Below are 19,087 nucleotides of genomic sequence, written 5' to 3'. Positions count from 1 at the left end.
GGTGTCGTTATCATATAAGAAAGGAAAGAAAATCGTTTTTTGCAACAGTAATCAATAAATAAACATATAAGAGAAATACACAAGAATAGTTGTTAATGAAGGTGCAGTACAATCACAGAGAATTCAATCTTACCATAAAATTGGGTTATTTTTGAGTCTCTGATTCAGTATTCATCGTCGATGGATACCATCTCTAGTGCTGTCGCCGGTGCCGGTGGGGGAGTAGAAGAAACCCAACAACAAAAGGCGGAGCTACCGGAGCTTCTGATTTTTGGTCACTCATCGGATCAATTTCTTACCCCTTTTGCCAAGAGTTTCAGACTTCTGAAGCCATTGGAAGAGAAATCCATGTCGACCCAACAATTCTTGACCACTCACGCTCAGTCGGTTAAAGCTTTGGCCTGCGTAGGTCTCCACCGCATCGATTCTGAAATCATCGGATGTCTTCCATCCTTGCAGTGTGTTGTCGCCACCGGCGTCGGCGTTGACCATATCGACGTCGCCGAGTGCCGGAGGAGGGGTATAGCAGTGACCAATGCTGGATCTGCCTTCGCTGAAGATGTTGCCGATCTTGCCGTCGGCCTACTTCTCGATGTGCTCCGCCGTGTCTCCGCCGCTGATCGATATGTGCGGCAAGGTCTCTGGCCCATCAAGGGGGATTATCCCCTTGGTTCCAAGGTATCATCTCTATCTCATCTCCTCTCTACTTTCATAGTTCGTCCCAGCTTCCCTGTTTTCCTTTTAATTTGAGTTTGTTTCTCTGCATCATTTATTGGCTTTGCTTTCTTTTGATTTAGCATCGAATACTGTATTATTTACTTTAGTCTTTTGGTCTGGTGAACAATGAAGATCAAACCCGTTACCTTTTTGAGGGGTTCAGTTATTTTCTACTAGAATGAGATATTCATTTCAACTGCACTTGATAGGTCATACTTGATTGGGTTAACTAGTCTAGTAATATGTTGCATCTGTGTTTCTTCATTTTCCGTCAAATCTGCCCCTCCAATAGGACTTTAAAAAAAATTATCACCTTCGCTTTATTATCTTTTGTACTTCATCGATCCCAGCCGGTACGAGATACCTACAAAGCTTCCATGAATCTAGTTTGAAGGTAACAATCAGAAGCTAAGCTCATCTGTATAGCTTCCAAGTGAGGTACAATTCTTCTTCCTGTACTCTACTGCATTATATTGAAAAGAACAATTTTTAATCAAGAAACTCATTGAGGAACTTCAAATTCTCTCTTGATGACCACTCTATGCATTCATCACTTGATCAGAAGTTCCTTGGGAACGATTGTCCAAAACTGCAAGTGGCGTTTCAAGGGTTTACATAGGAACCCTTACGTAGAGCTGGTAAATCCATGCTTTACATGGAACTTTTAGGGTTCGTATTGATTTATCTTGTACTGGGACAAAAAAGGCACTTTCCTTCTCTCTGTTGATGATATTTGAACGAGAATTCATTAGCTTTATTCCGCTACTCCGATCATAAGTTGAATCGTAAACAAAGGGCTCTTTTTCCATGGTTTGCTTTGCAAAGGTGGAATGCCTCGGTTACATTCATGGAAGGAATTAAAAGGAAAATAACCCATTGCTACAGAGAAACAAATACTTTGGCTGATTTTATTGCAAAATCAACAGCTAGGTTGCAAACCTCTTCACCGGTGACGGAATGGCCTTCTTCGAGAGTGTTGGATTTAGAAAGGGATGCAACAAGACAACCACAGTTTCAGTTTTGTTGAATTTGTTTGGGGACTTTGGTTTTTTTCTATCAAGTCTTGCATAGTTCCTTTTCTGATGTAATTCCTTTCATTTTTTTTTTCCCATTATTGATATGATCAATCCTTATTGAGAAAAAGAAAACCATGACTTATCTCACCACTTACATTTTGAGTTAGATTTCTCCTTCCTTAGTCTTTTCTCAGTGCCAATCCCCGTGCATCATATAACTCCTTACTGGAGCAATCAGTAATCTTTCTTGTACATGACCAATCAATCTCAGCCAACTTGCATTGATACTCATGTTGTTATTAATTCCAGTTTCTTTTGTGTTCCACCTATGTTCAAACTTTATCAGTTTGCACCAGATCTTGTTCGATGAGAATTGGGGGGAGAAAAACATAAACTAGACCAGAAAAATATTGCTTTATAATCCTTCACACGCTGATGTTAATATTACTTTTTAATCTGTCCAATACTGTTATCTCATCTATTTCTGGTGACCATCCCTTGAATTGTTTCTTGTTTTCTCTAAAATGCACGTCTTTATTTCTATGCAATTATCTCCTAAGCCTTGAAATAGAACTGTGCACTTAAAAATCTTTGTTGCTTATTGTTCTGCTCTGTGTTGGGTGGTCTTATAATAATATCAGTTCTCTTTAAAACTTTTAAGGTTCTTGTTATCCACACAACACCATCTAAGAAGTGGTCCAAATGACGCATGCCTTTATGATCTTAAAAGGACTTTGTTGCCCAGTTCTAATGAACTTTATGTAAGAACAAGTAATTGACTGATTTAATGGTCTAGAAAAGACAACAAATCCCGTCTTCCTTACAGATCTTTTGCTGCAAGGTACTGAATTTTGGTTGGTGTATAATATTCTTCTACTCCTATTTCTTTGGTTATGTGATGATTGTAGTTAGGGGGCAAGCGTGTTGGTATTATTGGAATGGGGAATATTGGCTCCGAAGTTGCAAAAAGGCTTGAGCCCTTTGGATGCTGTATCTCATACAATTCAAGGACGAAGAAGTCATCTGTTGCATTTCCATTCTATTCAAATGTCCATGAACTTGCTGCTAACAGTGATGTCCTCATCCTTTCTTGTGCATTGACCAAGGAAACATACCACCTAATTGACAGGGATCTAATGTTAGCATTGGGAGAGAAAGGAGTCATTATTAATGTTGGACGTGGGGCTCTAGTTGATGAGAAGGAGCTGGTTCGGTGTTTGGTGCAAGGGGAAATTGGTGGTGCCGGTTTGGATGTGTATGAAAATGAACCAGAAGTGCCCCAGGAGCTCTTTGTGTTGGATAATGTTGTATTGTCTCCACATAAAGCTGTGTTGACACCAGAATCCTTGGCAGCTTCAGCAAAACTGGCTCTAGACAACTTGGAGGCTTTCTTTGCAGGTAAACCCTTACTGACTCCAGTGAAGGATTAATGAAAAACCCATTTTTTCTGTTCGCATGGTGGAGATTGTTAGTGGGTTAAAAATCAACCTCACTCCCCTATTTTGTCCCCTAAAAGGGACTTGTGGCATGACTTTGGCAAGTTTCAGGCCTTTCCCCCCAACCTTCTACTTTTTTTCTTTTAACTTTTAGTAATTTAGAAAAACTAAATTCACGTTAGAGTTGAGTTGTAATGAAGCTCAGTATAAGATAAATGCTCTGTTTTATGCATGATTTGTGCTTGTCCTTTTTCTTCTGTTCTTTTTTTCTTTTCTCCTCCAAATGTCCGAGATGCGTTATATGATTGATGGCGCAGCTGAGACACACATTTTCGGAAATCAGGATTGAATTCACTGTTTCTGATTTGGACTTCATTTCTAGAGTTCAGGTGACTAGAAAGAAATAAAGAAAGAAAGAAAGAAATAAAGAAAACATGACTTTTTATGCAAAGACTGTAACTAGGATTGGGCTTTGAAATTATAAATCCTGCCAAGTCATGTTAGCTGAAATTGACTAAAGGCATGTTTGGTTACATGAATCCAGAAATTTCAAATCTATAGATTCATGAATGCGAGATTTATACCCATTTGGTTGTGAAAATTCTTGAATTCATGAAATCTAGAGATTCATATTTTTACACTAAAAAAATGAATATGTGGATTTATGGTTAATGGTGTGAAAGTGCTAAACATTTGCGCATTTCCAAAAATCACGTCGACTAAATAGTTTTTCAAGATGCATCCATAAATTTCTTTCCATAGATTCAGGTTAACCAAACAGTTAAATTTATGAATTATGACTCCACAGATTTGAAATCTCTAAATATTTGAAAATTTCAAACTCATGTAACCAAACATGCCCTAAATAATTAATTGCAATTCCATAGTTAAAACTTAAAACATGTACAGAGCAAGAGAAGGAGAAGCTACAATTGAAGGTGTGGGGCACGAAAGCAGAGTTAAAAAGTGTTAAAACTGTATGTATAAATCTTTTCAACAGTCACAAGAAGAAAACAAAAAATTAATGGAAGGGTTATTCATTGTTTTTCCAATTTAAGCCTGCATGTTATACAAGTCTTACATAAAAACCAGGCAATTGATAAAACTCATTGCAAGTGGAAAATGATCAAGGAGAAATTAAATAGCAAATCCATGCCTAAAACCTGTACCTGAAGTGGAGAACCCATGTGTCTTATGATTGTTTCTGATCTGTTTTCATCTATATACATGAGAATATTAAATCCAAAATCGATGTTTGAATTTCCTTAAACCCAAAATCCATCACAGAAAATTTTCATTCTGTCTTTAGTGGGATAGGCGACGATTTGTTGTCAGCATGGAGCATCCCTGTTTTTACTTTGGAATGCAAAATGCAATTGAGTCATGAGTCGTCATACGAAGGAAGAGCTCGGCAATGTCCATGCTTACTTGCCATTCAGTTCCTTTTGTGTTCTGCCTTTTTGCTCTGTAGATATGCATTAGTACACTATTCTACTCTCATTCCTCTTCGAAGGAGCAGAAATGGAAGATCTACCGATAGTTTTACAACTCCGTCCTGTCCCTTCAATCAATTCTGCTGAAGATCGATTCTTAAAGAAATTCCGATTTCTCAAAGCCTGGGAATCTTCTATGCCCATACAACTCTTCTTGACCACAAATTTGCAGTCTGTGAGAGCCCTTCTCGTCTCTGGTGCTACCCCTGTCAATGTTGACGTCCTTCGATGCCTTCCCTCACTCCAATGCATCGTCACCACCAGCGCCGGTCTTAACCACATCGATTTAGCAGAATGCCGGCGAAGAGGCATTGCCATTGCAAATTCTGGCGATGCTTTCTCTGAAGACGTTGCTGATTACGCAGTTGGGTTATTCTTCGATGTCCTCAGACGCATCTCCGCCGGCGACCGCTATGTTCGTCAAGGACTTTGGCCTACCAAAGCCGAGTTTCCTCTGGGCTCCAGGGTATCATTCTTCTTCTCTCTTCTGATTAGACTAATAGTGTTTCTGGGCTGTGAGATTAGTGAATATCTTTCATGATCTTGCATTGTAGCAGTTGTTGAATGGTAGTTCTAATGTGGATGAAATGGTCGTGATTTGCAGGTAGGAGGTAAACGAGTGGGGATTGTTGGGCTGGGAAATATAGGCTCTGAAGTTGCGAAAAGGCTTGTGGCCTTCGGATGCAGTATCTCCTACAACTCAAGGAAGAAGAAGCCATCAGTTGCATTTCCATATTATTCAAATGTGCTTGAACTCGCAGCTAATAACGATGCTCTGATCCTCTGTTGTGCATGGACTAAAGAAACCCATCACATGATTAACAGGGATGTGCTGTTGGCATTGGGAAAGAAAGGTGTTGTGATTAACATTGGACGAGGTGCTCTTATTGATGAGAAGGAATTGGTAAGGTGTATGATGCAAGGAGAAATTGCAGGTGCTGGTCTGGATGTGTTCGAGAATGAACCGGAAGTGCCCAAAGAGCTTTTCGAGTTAGATAATGTTGTATTATCTCCACATAATGCGGTTTCTTCCCCAGAATCCTATCAGTCGTTGCAGGATTTGGTGTTTGAAAATCTGAAGGCTTTCTTCTCCAAAAAACCATTGGTTTCAGAAGTTAAGACTGAACCCATATTACCATCCATGATGTAATTACAGTAAAGGATTCTTCTTCTGAAAAGTTATTAAATACGAAGAGAGGCGTAATTGATTTTGCTTACTCTGTTGTACTAGTTGTTCAGTATTCAACCCAAAAAAATAATTGTTTGGATGGTGTCGTTATCATATAAGTAAGGAAAGAAAATCGTTTTTGCAACCGTAATCAATAAATAAACATATAAGACAAATACAAAAGAATAGTTGTTAATAAAGGTGCTGTACAATCACAAAGAAATCTACCTTACCATAAAATTGGGTTATTTTTGAGTCTCTGATTCAGTATTCATCGTCAATGGATACCGTTGCTAGTGCTGTCGCCGGTGCCGGTGGGGGAGTCGAAGAAACCCAACAACAAAAGGCTGAGCTACCGGAGCTTCTGATTTTTGGTCACTCATTGGATCAATTTTTTGGTCCTTTAGCCAACAGGTTCAGACTTCTGAAGCCATTGGAAGAGAAATCCATGTCGACCCAACAATTCTTGACCACTCACGCTCAGTCGGTTAAAGCTTTGGCCTGCGTAGGTCTCCACCGCATCGATTCTGAAATCATCGGATGTCTTCCATCCTTGCAGTGTGTTGTCGCCACCAGCGTCGGCGTTGACCATATCGATGTTGCCGAGTGCCGGAGGAAGGGAATAGCAGTGACCAATGCTGGACCTGCCTTCGCTGAAGATGTTGCCGATTTTGCCGTCGGCCTACTTCTCGATGTGCTCCGCCGTGTCTCCGCCGCTGATAGATTTGTGCGGCAAGGTCTTTGGCCCATCAAGGGGGATTATCCCCTTGGTTCCAAGGTATCATCTCTATCTCATCTCCTCTATACTTCATGGTTCGTCCCAGCTTCCCTGTTTTCCTTTTCATTTGACTTTGTTTCTCTGCATCATTTGTTGGCTTTCTTTTGATTTAGCGAATACTGTATTATTTACTTTGTTCTTTTGGTCCGGTGAACAATGAAGATCAAACCCATTAGCCTTTTTGAGGGGTTCAGTTATTTTCTACAGTTACATGAATCATCTTTAACCCAATTAGAATTCTTCATTTTCCCCCATCTGCATTTTCGGATTTCTTTCCCTCAATTCAGTAAATCTATGTTTCTCGGGGCTGAACTCAAATGAATCTTTCTTTCCTACAATTACAGAAATCTTTTTCTGTTTGTCTTAATGAATTTGCTGGGATACCCCCTGAAAGCTTCTTGTGCAGGAGACCTTTATCTAGAGCCCATAAACAAGTTCCACATTCGGATAACCTTGTAATATGTTTAAGAGGAGAGTAGTTGCTGAGACCTTTATCTAATCTGCTTTAAGAGGAGAGTAGTTGCTGAGAGATGGCTAATATGGTTAATCCTATCAAATAACCTTCTACTCCCTCATTCACATTTTAGTTGTTGCTTTTATATTCTTTAAAAGCAACCGATTGGCAAATGCAGGGGCTAGTCTTTAGAGTGGCCACTTTGTGCAAAAGGATGACAGGTTAAGGATATCTCCAACCTGGGCTTTCATAAACAAACATATGTAGCAGGATGCACTGGTCAACTCATAAATAATACAGAAAGAGCACCACCTAAAAATATGCTACAGAATGGATTGGCCCTCAAGTATGTTGAATCCGTTTGTGTTCCTGCTTTAGTGAATTCATCCACCATGTAGTTGATTGACAACCAACTAGAATGAGATATTCATTTCATCTGCACTCGATAGGTCATACTTGATTGGGTTATGCAGACACTATAGTGTCTAGTAATATGTTGCATCTGTGTTTCTTCATTTTGGAATAAGATTTTGCTCAAAATGGGTTGTCAGCATCTATCTTGCAATTTCCATCCTCTTAATTAAAGCTTCTATTTTTACTACCGTCAAATCTGCCACTCCAATAGGACTTGAAAAGAAACTATCACCTTCGCTTTATTATCTTTTGTACTTCATCGATCCCAGCTGGTACAGGATACCTACAAAACTTCCATTATTAATCTAGTTTGAAGCTAACAATCAGAAGCTAAGCTCATCCGTATAGCTTCCAAGTGAGGTACAATTCTTCTTCCTGCACTCTACTGCATTATAGTGAAAAGAACAATTTTTAATCAAGAAACTCATTGAGGAACTTAAAATTCTCCCTTGATGACCACCATATGCAATCATCACTTGATCCGAAGTTCCTTGGGAACGATTGTCCAAAACTGCGGGTGGCGTTTCAAGGGTTTACATAAGAATCCTTATGTAGAGCTGGTAAATGCATACTTTACATGGAGCTTTTAGGGTTCCTGCTGATTTATCTTGTACGGGGACAAAAAATCACTTTCCTTCTCTTCTTTCTGTTGATGATATTTGAACAAGAATTCTTTAGCTTTATTCCGCTACTCCGATCATAAGTTAAATCGTAAACAAAGGGCTCTTTTTCCATGGTTTGCTTTGCAAAGGTGGAATGCCTCGATTACATTCATGGAAGGAATTATAAAGAAAATAACCCATTGCTATAGGGAAACAAATATTTTGGCTGATTTTATTGCAAAATCAACAGCTAGGTTGCAAACCTCTTCACTGGTGACGGAATGGCCTTCTTCGAGAGTGTTGGATTTAGAAAGGGATGCAACAAGACAACCGCAGTTTCAGTTTTGTTGAATTTGTTTGGGGACTTGGTTTTTTCTATCTAGTCTTGTATAGCTCCTTTTCTGATGTAATTCCTTTCATTTTTTTCATTATTGATATGATCAATCCTTATTGAGAAAAAGAAAACCATGACTTATCTCACCACTTACATTTTGAGTTAGATTTCTCCTTCCTTTGTCTTTTCTCAGTGCCAATCCCCGTGCATCATATAACTCCTTACTGGAGCAATCCAATCAATCTCAACCAACTTGCCTTTACATTGATACTTTTGTTGTTATTAATTCCAGTTTTTTTTCTTTTTGTGTTCCACCTATGTTGAAACTTTATCAGTTTGCACTAGATCTTGTTCAACGAGAATTGGGGGGGAGAAAAACATAAACTAGACCAGAAAAATATTGCTTTATAATTCTTCTCTCGCTGATGTTTATATTACTTTTTAATCTGTCCAATACTGTTATCTCATCTATTTCTAGTGACCATCCCTTGAATTGTTTCTTGTTTCTTGTTTCCTGTTTACTCTAGAGTGCACATCTTTATTTCTGTGCAATTATCTCCAAAGCCTTGAAATAGAACTGCGCACTTAAAATTCTTTGTTGCTTAATGTTCTGCTATGTATTGGGTGGTCTTATGATAATATTAGTTCTCTTTAAAACTTTTAAGGTTCTTGTTATCCACACAACACTATCAAAGAAGTGATCCAAATGACCCATGCCTTTATGATCTTAAAAGGACTTTGTTGCCCAGTTTCTAATGAACTGTGTGTAAGAACAAGTACTTGACTGATTGAATGGTTTAGAAAAGACAACAAATCCCTTCTTCCTTACAGAGCTTTTACTGCAGAGTACTGAATTTTGCTTGGTGTATAATATTCTTCTACTCCCCTATTTCTTTGGTTATGTGATGATTGCAGTTAGGGGGCAAGCGTATTGGTATTATTGGAATGGGGAATATTGGCTCCGAAGTTGCAAAAAGGCTTGAGCCCTTTGGATGCAGTATCTCATACAATTCAAGGAAGAAAAAGTCATCTGTTGCATTTCCATTCTATTCAAATGTCCATGAACTTGCTGCTAACAGTGATGTTCTCATCCTTTCTTGTGCATTGACCAAGGAAACATACCATCTGATTGACAGGAATATAATGTCAGCATTGGGAGAGAAAGGAGTCATTATTAATGTTGGACGTGGGGCTCTGGTTGATGAGAAGGAGCTGGTTCGGTGTTTGGTGCAAGGGGAAATTGGTGGTGCCGGTTTGGATGTGTATGAAAATGAACCAGATGTGCCCCAGGAGCTCTTTGTGTTGGATAATGTTGTATTGTCTCCACATAAAGCTGTGTTGACACCAGAATCCTTTGCTGCTTCGGCAAAACTGGCCCTTGACAACTTGGAGGCTTTCTTTGCAGGTAAACCCTTACTGTCTCCGGTGAAGGATTAAGGAAAAACCCTTCTTCTTCTTCTCTTTCCCCAACGTTCTACCTTTTTTTCTTTTAATTTTTAATAATTTAGAAAAACTAAATTCACGTGAGAATTGAGTTGTAATAAGCTCAGTATCAGATAAATGCTCTGTTTTACGCATGATTTGTGCTTGTCCTTTTTCTTCTGATCTTTTTTTTTTTTTTTTTTCTTCCTCCAAATGCCGAGATGCCTTATATGACTGATGGCGCAGCTGAGAGCCTGAGACACACATTTTCGGAAATCAGGATTGAATTCACTGTTTCTGATTTGGATTTCATTTCTAGAGCCCAGGTGACTAGAAAGAAAGAAAACATGAATTTTTATGCGAAGACTGTAACTAGGATTGGGCTTGACTTCTTGGGCTTTGCAATCATAAATCCAGCCAAGGTCATGTTGGCTGAAATCGACTAAAGAGTTACATGAATCCAGAAATTTCAAATCTCTGGATTCATGAGTGCGAGATTTATACCCATTTGGTTGTGAAAATTCTTGGATTCATGAAATCTAGAGATTCATCTTTTTATACTAAAAACGTGAATCTATAGATTTATGGGTACCCTACTATAAAAGTGTTAAACATATGCGCATTTACAAAAATCACGTCGATTAAACAGTTAAACTCATGTAACGAAACATGCCCTGAATAATTAATTGCAATTCCTCGTCATAAGAAAATGAGAATGTGGGGCTAGCCTGTGATGAATTGGGATTGATAATCTTCTTCATACGGCCCACTCCACACATTCATTCAGGAGAGGGGTTTATTTTTGAATACTGACAACGTGGGTCCTCCTTTGAATATATGGTGGCAGGGGTCGCCAAGGTTGCACTGACTACACAATCTTTACTGCAATCTCAAAGTTTTTTGACCACGTAGCCTAATAACTAACTTTGTCTAGCAAAGCTAGAGTGTTTGTCTAATACGTAGAAAATTTATGAGATGAAAAAAGTGATTTGGTAATTTTGATCATATGGGTATTTCAGAGATGATCTAAATTAGGCACATGTCAAATTTTAATCTCTTGCATCTTCCTATGTGATGAGCAGTTTAAAAAAAATTAAAAATTAAAAATAAAAAAAAATAAAAAAAGCGCTTTATTTTTCACGTAGATTTTTGTAAAATTTCAACCGAAGAACATGACATGGGGAATGGGGTGTAATTTGTCTGTAAATACAGGAAACCTTATACCAGACCCTAAAAGTCCTGTAGGCTTGGTACGTGTTTATCTGGGCTAGATTGGGTCAACGTAGCCCAAGAATTCCAAAATTTCTTGGGCTGGGCCTGAGTCAAGTGGGCTTCACTCAAACCACCTGAATTTCACGGGCTTTATTAAATTTTCTCCCCTCAACTAACCCCACCCCACATTCCAACACAAAGACCATATATGTAGAGAACAAACATTACTCTCTCTCTCTCTCTCTCTCTTCTCCCCACCCCACCCCCTTTCCCAGAAAAGAAAAAAATGAAGAGAAAAGAGAGAAATGATCTAGAACAAATAAATCTGATTGTGCCTTTTGTTATAATTGTGGTTTTCATATAATGCTGAGTCTAGAATCTGAACTTTAATCATGTTTAATTAAGTAGTAAAGTGAGAATCAAATCCTATGATTAGTTTTCATTGATTTGGAATTAGGAATAGACAGCAACTCCATTATTTTTAAACTGCTGCCCTATCTTATTAGGGTGGGGAGGAGACTACCCCCATGGTGTGAAGAAAGATAAACTAAAAGTAAACAAGCGAATGGAGGGAGGAGGGGGGGACTACCAATGAAAAACTTTATGAAGAAAAGAAAAAGAATTTCAAATGAAAAAAAAAAGACAGAGAAAGGGAAAATGCTATGCTTTGGAGCTCTTGAGTGGTAGTGTTTTGTTGCCTTTTTTGCTCTTATGAAGCTACATATCATGGACGATTTGTATCGTCTAAAAAAAAGTTTGAATTATTCATATCAATCCACAGGACCACTCTCCCTTAATAAGATACTCTCTATAGAAGCGGGAAAATAATAAATAAAAAGAAAAAGTTGCTTGAACACGGCTAGTACTACCGTAATATCAACGGAGAATTTTGTGATCATGACAGCAAAAGATGATCGCAATTCCCTTGGGGATTTTCTTATAGGGTTTTTCTTTTGTCCATTTTAATCACATTCATGTATATATGAACACACGAACATGCTAATGCTTATGATAATTGTTTAAGGGAGATTCTCCTATGGTGGCCTTGTTTGGATGTTATGCAAAAGGGAATGTGGAGCAAACTAGTATAAATCTCTTGTGGGTATCTATAGGCTTTTGGGGTTGGAGTGGGATCCAAGAAGAGAGTTGATGGCACATTAATAACCATAGGTTTAATTATGTCTTATAATTGGTGTGAAAGAATGATGGAGGAGCACTAGGATTAGTGCATGTTGATTGTTTAAATCTATATCTTGTGTTTAAGGTTTTAATTAAGTTAGACTCAATGCTGAAGTCAATGTTAATGAGAATCCACTCTAGTATAAATCTTTACCATTATAGGATACTTGACACAGTCTTTCATCGAATAGTTATATATCTCTCTTGGTAGTCATTTTACTTCTTCCATAGGCATGACTGCTACTAAGAACAGTTTGAGTAAATATGTCAAGATTCTATCCTACACATATGCAACCCTCACGATGCCAGATCGTTTCTCTACATGACATGTATATATATTCTCGAAGAAGAATTATTTTTCTGTTCCTTTGGATAAGATTCTTGGAGAAGAGTTCACTAGTAACTATTTATCCAAATGGAGGAATTCATTCCATTTGAGTGGTCTGGTCCTACAGGCCATGAAATCCCTTAATTGGTCTACAGATCAGAATTTTTTTTCTGTTATGTTCTGTGTTAAGTCTAGAGGTTTATGGAAGTAGAATATATCTGTATGGGAAGTTTGTGTATCTTCAAATAGTTAGAATAAATCTAGTTCAATAGATTCCAGTAAAAGTCAAAAGAAAGAACATAAGATATCGAACAAAAACCAGGAAAATGGAGATGATGGAATATATCTAGTGCAGCAAATTCAACTGGAAATCAAAAGAAGAGAATCAAGAACATAAGAAGGTAAAGATAAAAAGGAAATTTGAATGAATCTATTCCATGCGAAGACGCTTATAAGTCTTGTCTCTCTCTCTTTCTCTCTCTCTCTCACTCATATTCAAGTAGAAGAGTCAACTACATGACCAACCAAATCTGCTGACCATGCAACGTTCTGTAGAAGCATTTTTGAAGAGGTGTCTGCAGCACTTTTTTTCTGGAAATTGATGCTTGGAAACCAAACCCACTGGGTCAGGTGCTGATATGGTGATTTCAACAGTGTTGGTAGATAAAATCATAAAAGAGATCAACCTTGGATTGGTTTATATTTGAATAGCTTGACCAGAAAAGAAAAAACAAAGGTTTACATGTGAAAATATAATAATTGGTGAAGAAAATGAACACATGAGTCTATCTGCTTCTGCCACCAAGAGACAAAGAAGGAACAGATTAAACAAGGAAGAAACAACCAAATTTCATAAAGAAACAGAAAACGATATTATCGGCATCATGGGTTGCCAGACAATCTTAACTTGTTAATACACTATTGGAAGACATCAGTAAACCTCAAAGAGAGAGAAAAAGAGAGAGAGACAGAGATGGGGTTTTGTAGCTCAATTGGTTCCATTTGCATTACTTTGTCAAATTTGTGACTTAAAGGTCTTCTGGAGATTAGTTTGTCAAAAATGAGTTCATGATCAGAATCCAGATATATATATATCAAGTGGCAAAATATGGTATGTTCATGGACATTTACAAGAGGACATGATAGGATACATTGAGATTATCTAGGACTTTTCTTCTTTATGAAGCCCCATTGGTGAAATTTGTTACATCTGAGCCAATTGGGCTCATATCCTCATAGGCTCTTTGGGCTGGGGTAAGGCTAAAAATCTAAAGTCAACCCATTTTCAACTGCTTAAACCTTAGCCAATTTCTTTATGTTAAATAAAAATATATTATAATTATAAATTATAAAAGAAACTGCAAGGTGAGAAAGAGTGTGGGAGTGGGGATCATGCTAGGCTAGAAATGCCTAGAAAGATATAACAAAGAGTATCTAGATCTCAAGTGACAACAATGAGTCGGTTCTTTCGAGAATCCAACAACTGTTTAGGCACAGGAAGGAAACGAGTTTGGAGCAGACATCCTTATGATTGGTAGCTTGAGCTTTGTTCTGTTAAACCTAGGATATAATTAAACCCAAGTCATCCAACCTGTTAAATTTTGCTCGAAACTTGCAAGTTGGAAACATGAGATTTCATTAGAACTATTTTCTCCTTATCACTTCATATAGATAAGAATCATTATCTTTGACTTACACAAGAATCATTCTTGCATGCCATATGTCTATAGATGAAAGCCAAGAAAGTGAGAAAATTCCGTCTTTGTTGTCAAAGAGTGTATAAGAGCCTAGGTCAAATTCCACACCCTCGTAAACTTTCAACCTTTTGGGGGAGGAAAGTAAAAAAAGAATAAACTCAGAAACTTCATAATATGAGAATCTAGACTCGTCACTAGTTGAATTTCATCCAGTTAAGCTTCTAAAAGTTCAGTTATCATCGACTCCTGGCTTCTAGATCTTTGTGATTCAAACGTTAATATTTATCAAAAAATTTACTTTTTATCCAAAAAGAAGAAAAAAAATTAATTCAACCAGAAACTCATTCAGATAGATAACAATATAATATTTAAATATACTCTTCCATATAGATATTGTGATACAAATAAGTGGGCCAGTCTTGGATACCCCATGGAATATGGTCGGACCAGCCCCTTGGGTTAGCTCGTGGTTCTCTAATTTGTCTTTTTCCCCCTTCGAATCCCCAGGAAAATCGGAAATTACATCTTAAACAAAAAACAATCTTTCTCTACTCCCACAGAAACCTCCCTTCCTTTTTTTCTATATTATATAATTTTCCTATCCTCGCTTCTCTCTCTACTCTACTACTCTACTCTACTCTCTCTCTCATTCTCTATTCGCTCTTTCCTTCAACTCCAGAGTCCAAGCAGTCGCTTTCCTCGGCAGTTTACAAAGATGACGAAGAAGAAATATTTGAATCTTACAAAAGGACGAGTTAGAGCTGACTGAGACGGTCAGGCTTTTCTCTCTCACTCTCCTCATTCGTTGTTCTCTTCTTGCTGAAGCCATTCTGAGAACATTGCCAGGGTCTTCATGTCTGCCCTATAATGTTTCTGTGTGAATTCCAGTAACGACGACCATGTGAAATCTGGGTATTTTCTTGGGTGCTCCTTGTCTACCAACCCACTTGGTGGTGTGACCACCTTCTGCGTTTGTGGGCACAGGAAGAACGCCAGTGACTTCCTTGGTTTCTCTCTGTTCACTACTGCTCTATGCAAGCAGCTTTTGTACCTTCCATTTGATAGTGCCTGAAACCCAAAAATTAATCAACTTTTTTGGCTCATTCCCAGGTTAATTTATACATTTTTTTAGTCGTCTGAATTGCGTCATTCTGAATTAATTATAAACTTACCATGAAAGTGTCTCCAATGTTGACAACAAATGCTTCAGAACAGGGGCTTATGCAACGCCACTCGTCTTCTGCAAACACTTGCAGACCTCCGACCTGATCTTGATGAAGGATTGTCAAAGATGTAGGATCACAGTGAGGACCAGTTCCCAGAGTAAGATGTGGCTTTTGGCATGGTGGGTAGTAGTTTAGCCTCATTATTGAATCATTCCCTTCAAAGAATTCCCTGAAATGGGTTTTTCCGACTCCAAGGCTCATCCCCAGTAGCTCCATGATACCCAGTGAGAGCTTGTTCATTTCTTCACAGTATTCCTGATACACCCTTCTGGAAAAAATAAAACAGAGCACACTATAAGCTTGATTGGAGAAGGAATGGAAGAAGATGATTTTTGTATTTAATGATCATGATAGTTATGTGTTTGATATTTGGTCTTACCCGACTTGCCCAAATCCTTCACCAAAGTAGTCGAGAAAATATTCTTCTACCATGTTGGTGGGTGCTTGTACATCAGCAGAGTAGCGGAATGAGAGGGTCTCCTTCCATGGAAGCTTAGAGGAAAACCTCCCAGTGAAGCTACTGGCATAACCAGTGTGCTCGCCGGGTTTCCTCTGAGCCCTCTGTTTTTCATGGAGTGGCATGTCAAAGAAGAAGTCCATATAGCGATGAGCATCTGCAATGAGCTCTCTGTCGACGCCATGGTTAACAACCAGAAAAAACCCATGTTTCTCACAGGCAGTTCCAACAAGCTTGGACGCTTCCATGGCTGCAATAGGATCCCCAGATAGGAACCCACCAAAGTTGATGACAGGAACATGGAGTTGTCGTATCTCAGCACTGGGCTTCTCATCATCTGGCCAGACAAACTGTTTGGGTATGTTGGGTTGTTGTTGAAGTACCACGGCATCAAATACTAGAGGCTTTTGTTGCAGGTGCTCATCTTTTCTATCTGCTTCACAAGCTGGAGACATCGGTGGTTGCTGCTGCTGCTGTGGAGACGAGGGACCTCTCATCATCGATGCGTTTGCAATGCAATCGATCGTCATTGTATATACTCGCTAGTTCCACTACGCAGCAGATTCGAAATACAACTTGAGACACTTGGGTGTTAAGATGGATTGACCAACCTTTATGACTCTAGATTAACAGAGAAAGATTGAAGATGAGAGTAGAAGAAAAGCCAAGGTAGCCCATTTGGAGTCTGATCTTTGCCTCTGCTCTTCTCCCACTTGTTCTCTCTCTCTCTCTCTCTGTTACTCTACTACCCTCTTCAATCTGGAATTGGATTATGTATATATCGTGTGCCTTGTGTGGTATCTGTTGCCCCACACCCACACGCACTCATGTATGTGTGTGTCAGCAAAGAAGATCCAAAATGGACAGGCACAACAATATCTAAATATAGATGTATTATGTCTTTGTATTTCTTTAACCCCAAAAAAAATGTCTTTGTATTTCCAATAAATAATTCGCAACTACTCTTTATATCCCCATAGAACGAAATCAGATTGGTTCTAACCACCAATCTATTAGAACTGGAAAGCTAATGTCAAGATAAACTTACCAGATTCAGACCAATTCAATTCAACTTGATGTCCAATGTGTCTTGTTAGCAAGAACTCTAGACAGATCAGGAAAAAAAAGACACACAAAAGAGAGAGAAGTTCCTCCTCTTCTTCTTCTTCTCTTGTGATTTATAATGAATGGTTAAGAACAGGGATTGAATGAAATAGCCTTTCTTACAAGCAGTGGGGGGGGGGGGGGGGGGGACCTTTCTTCCAGTAAGAAGAAGAAATATGTCTGTCTACTTTTTGTTTTCCATAATCCTCAGGAACATTTAGATAAGCCCTAGAACAGAAAATTATACTTTGATCTTTGAAAACCATGGTTAGCCCACAGTAAAAATCACTATGATTCTTGATCTTCAACAGGGCAGAACTGAGATTTTTTTTTTTTTTTTGGGGGTGGGGGGTGGGGGTGTTGTGTGGAATTTATACAAAAGAGGCTGGGCCCATGGTGGTTGGATGAATTTGCCCGAGCGGTGGAGTTGGGCCTCAACTGGGCAGACAATGGTCTCAGCTAAGCAAGTGGAATAACCAGACCCGAAATAGACAGGTGCACATTTTCAGGTGGAACCTGATTTATTTGGCTTTTTGTTCATGATATGATCAATTATCAGGGATTGCCCGGCCAGTGCCAACCCTAGCTACTCCAACAGTGAAGACAGACTAGCTTTTCTGGTAGTTGAAGTTGAAGGAACTAAATTGCTGTATTAAGCAAGAATGGGTTCTGTATGTAGGACCCTGACTGTAAAGGCCCTCCTGATTCCATGGATAACTGCTTTCTCTACTTTCTGTGTTGTTCCTCTTTCCATCTTCTTTAGCTAATCTCGCCAACTCTTTTGTTTTGTATTCTCTGCTGGGGAGGTGATCCAGACTTATAACTTTTAGCTCAAGTCGCGTCATAATACCAATATCCAAGCAATAGTCCTAAACTTCAATGGTCCCAGTGAAAAGTCATAGGAAACTTTGATCGGGAGGCTAGTTCTAGTTCGAGGGTGTACCATGCCTCCCAAGCATATATTGTGGGACATTAGAGATATCAAAAAAATTTCTGGTCATTTCATTTCATTTCATGTTTTACTTTTATTGAAATCCAAACTCATATAAATGTCTCTATCTTCTCAGGTGGAATCTGGGTATCTTAACTTTTGGATCCCAGAAGTTGCTGGCACAAACAACATTTACCCTCATCATCCATAATGGTCTGAACTCGTAGTAATTAATTCAATGACAGTAGCAGGAGTGATATTCTAGATATGGGTTGGTATTGATGATCACAATTTGGGTTACCCTTAGTTTGTCAATATACGAAATTTGTCTTTCTCATTTATATAATAAGGGGAAGCCTTTTCTCATATTGCAGACAAATTTATTCTTTGTTTTATATAATCTAATCTTAAATGGTGACAACCAAGTGTATCTGCATACGAAAAAGATATGAACATTAAGATAACTAATTTCACGACTACTATGACATTTACATATGCAAGAATATACAGTAAAAAAAATTACTTTATCATGCCAAATGAGTTATTTTAAATGCGATCATTCAAGCTTAAAAGTTAATGGTCTTCAAGTGTGTATATTAAATCACACTTAAAAACTGGGAGGATCTTGACCACTTTTATGAGGGTGAAATGTTGTTTTACATTTTAAACTGTTTATGGAATGCACAGTGACAAATTTGGATTACAAATTTACACCTTTATTTTTCTTCTTCTTTTCCATAATTTTTTTATTATTATTATTATTCTGTCCCAAAAAAAGAAAGGTACATGAGGCTCCCTCTACTGAAAGTCAAGAGAGGAGCATGCATAGTATAGCTTTAACCCCAATTTTCTTTTCCACAAAGAACTTTCAAATAACTTTTGCTTTCTGTTGTGGTCCTCCTTTTGGCAGTAAACCATTTGGTAAGGATCGATAAGGTTTTTTCAGTGAACGATTTCTATTCAGGCTAGTTAAAAACCTGCGTTTGTTGATATTCAAAAGCAGAACATATAGATACATAAATGCTGGTTCAGTGGTTCCAGACTAAAAGCTGGGACAGTGGAGCTTTCTGATTGCACTTCAACAAAAAGGATCATTACAGACAAATTTTAGAAGCAGTA

At 38.3% G+C, this 19,087-nt stretch overlaps 4 protein-coding genes across 5 annotated transcripts; 3 read left to right on the top strand and 1 right to left on the bottom strand.

Annotated features, from left to right (window-relative positions):
* The first annotated feature begins 77 nt into the window (after positions 1 to 77).
* On the top strand, positions 78 to 3,387 carry LOC149013664 (glyoxylate/hydroxypyruvate reductase HPR3-like). Its single transcript, XM_089158110.1, has 2 exons — positions 78 to 678; positions 2,642 to 3,387. The coding sequence occupies exons 1-2, from the start codon at positions 181 to 183 to the stop codon at positions 3,161 to 3,163; spliced, it is 1,020 nt and encodes a 339-aa protein (XP_089014236.1). The 5' UTR covers positions 78 to 180; the 3' UTR covers positions 3,164 to 3,387.
* A 964-nt stretch (positions 3,388 to 4,351) lies between these two features.
* LOC149013663 (glyoxylate/hydroxypyruvate reductase HPR3-like) lies at positions 4,352 to 5,982 on the top strand. The gene is made up of 2 exons (XM_089158111.1): positions 4,352 to 5,128; positions 5,267 to 5,982. The coding sequence occupies exons 1-2, from the start codon at positions 4,691 to 4,693 to the stop codon at positions 5,810 to 5,812; spliced, it is 984 nt and encodes a 327-aa protein (XP_089014237.1). The 5' UTR covers positions 4,352 to 4,690; the 3' UTR covers positions 5,813 to 5,982.
* Positions 5,983 to 6,034: 52 nt separating this feature from the next.
* On the top strand, positions 6,035 to 10,936 carry LOC149013662 (glyoxylate/hydroxypyruvate reductase HPR3-like). Its single transcript, XM_089158109.1, has 2 exons — positions 6,035 to 6,608; positions 9,328 to 10,936. The coding sequence occupies exons 1-2, from the start codon at positions 6,111 to 6,113 to the stop codon at positions 9,847 to 9,849; spliced, it is 1,020 nt and encodes a 339-aa protein (XP_089014235.1). The 5' UTR covers positions 6,035 to 6,110; the 3' UTR covers positions 9,850 to 10,936.
* A 3,682-nt stretch (positions 10,937 to 14,618) lies between these two features.
* Positions 14,619 to 17,089, bottom strand: LOC149013661 (gibberellin 20 oxidase 1-D-like). Of its 2 annotated transcripts, XM_089158477.1 has the most exons (4): positions 16,982 to 17,089; positions 15,856 to 16,484; positions 15,423 to 15,744; positions 14,619 to 15,318 (listed from the first exon to the last, which is right to left on the bottom strand). In XM_089158477.1, exons 2-4 carry the CDS (start codon positions 16,461 to 16,463, stop codon positions 15,049 to 15,051), a joined length of 1,200 nt encoding a protein of 399 aa, XP_089014603.1. In that variant the 5' UTR covers positions 16,464 to 16,484; positions 16,982 to 17,089; the 3' UTR covers positions 14,619 to 15,048. The 2 variants fall into 2 exon arrangements, with proteins under 2 accessions (XP_089014603.1, XP_089014602.1); XM_089158476.1 differs by lacking the exon at positions 16,982 to 17,089 and having other exon boundaries at positions 15,856 to 16,819.
* Between the last annotated feature and the right edge of the window lie 1,998 nt (positions 17,090 to 19,087).

The sequence above is a fragment of the Hakea prostrata genome, chromosome 6 (assembly GCF_041222555.1).
Source record: "Hakea prostrata isolate BN-2017 chromosome 6, UWA_Hpros_2, whole genome shotgun sequence".
NCBI classification, from domain to species: Eukaryota; Viridiplantae; Streptophyta; class Magnoliopsida; order Proteales; family Proteaceae; genus Hakea; species Hakea prostrata.
This window is presented reverse-complemented; position numbering and strand designations above follow the sequence as displayed.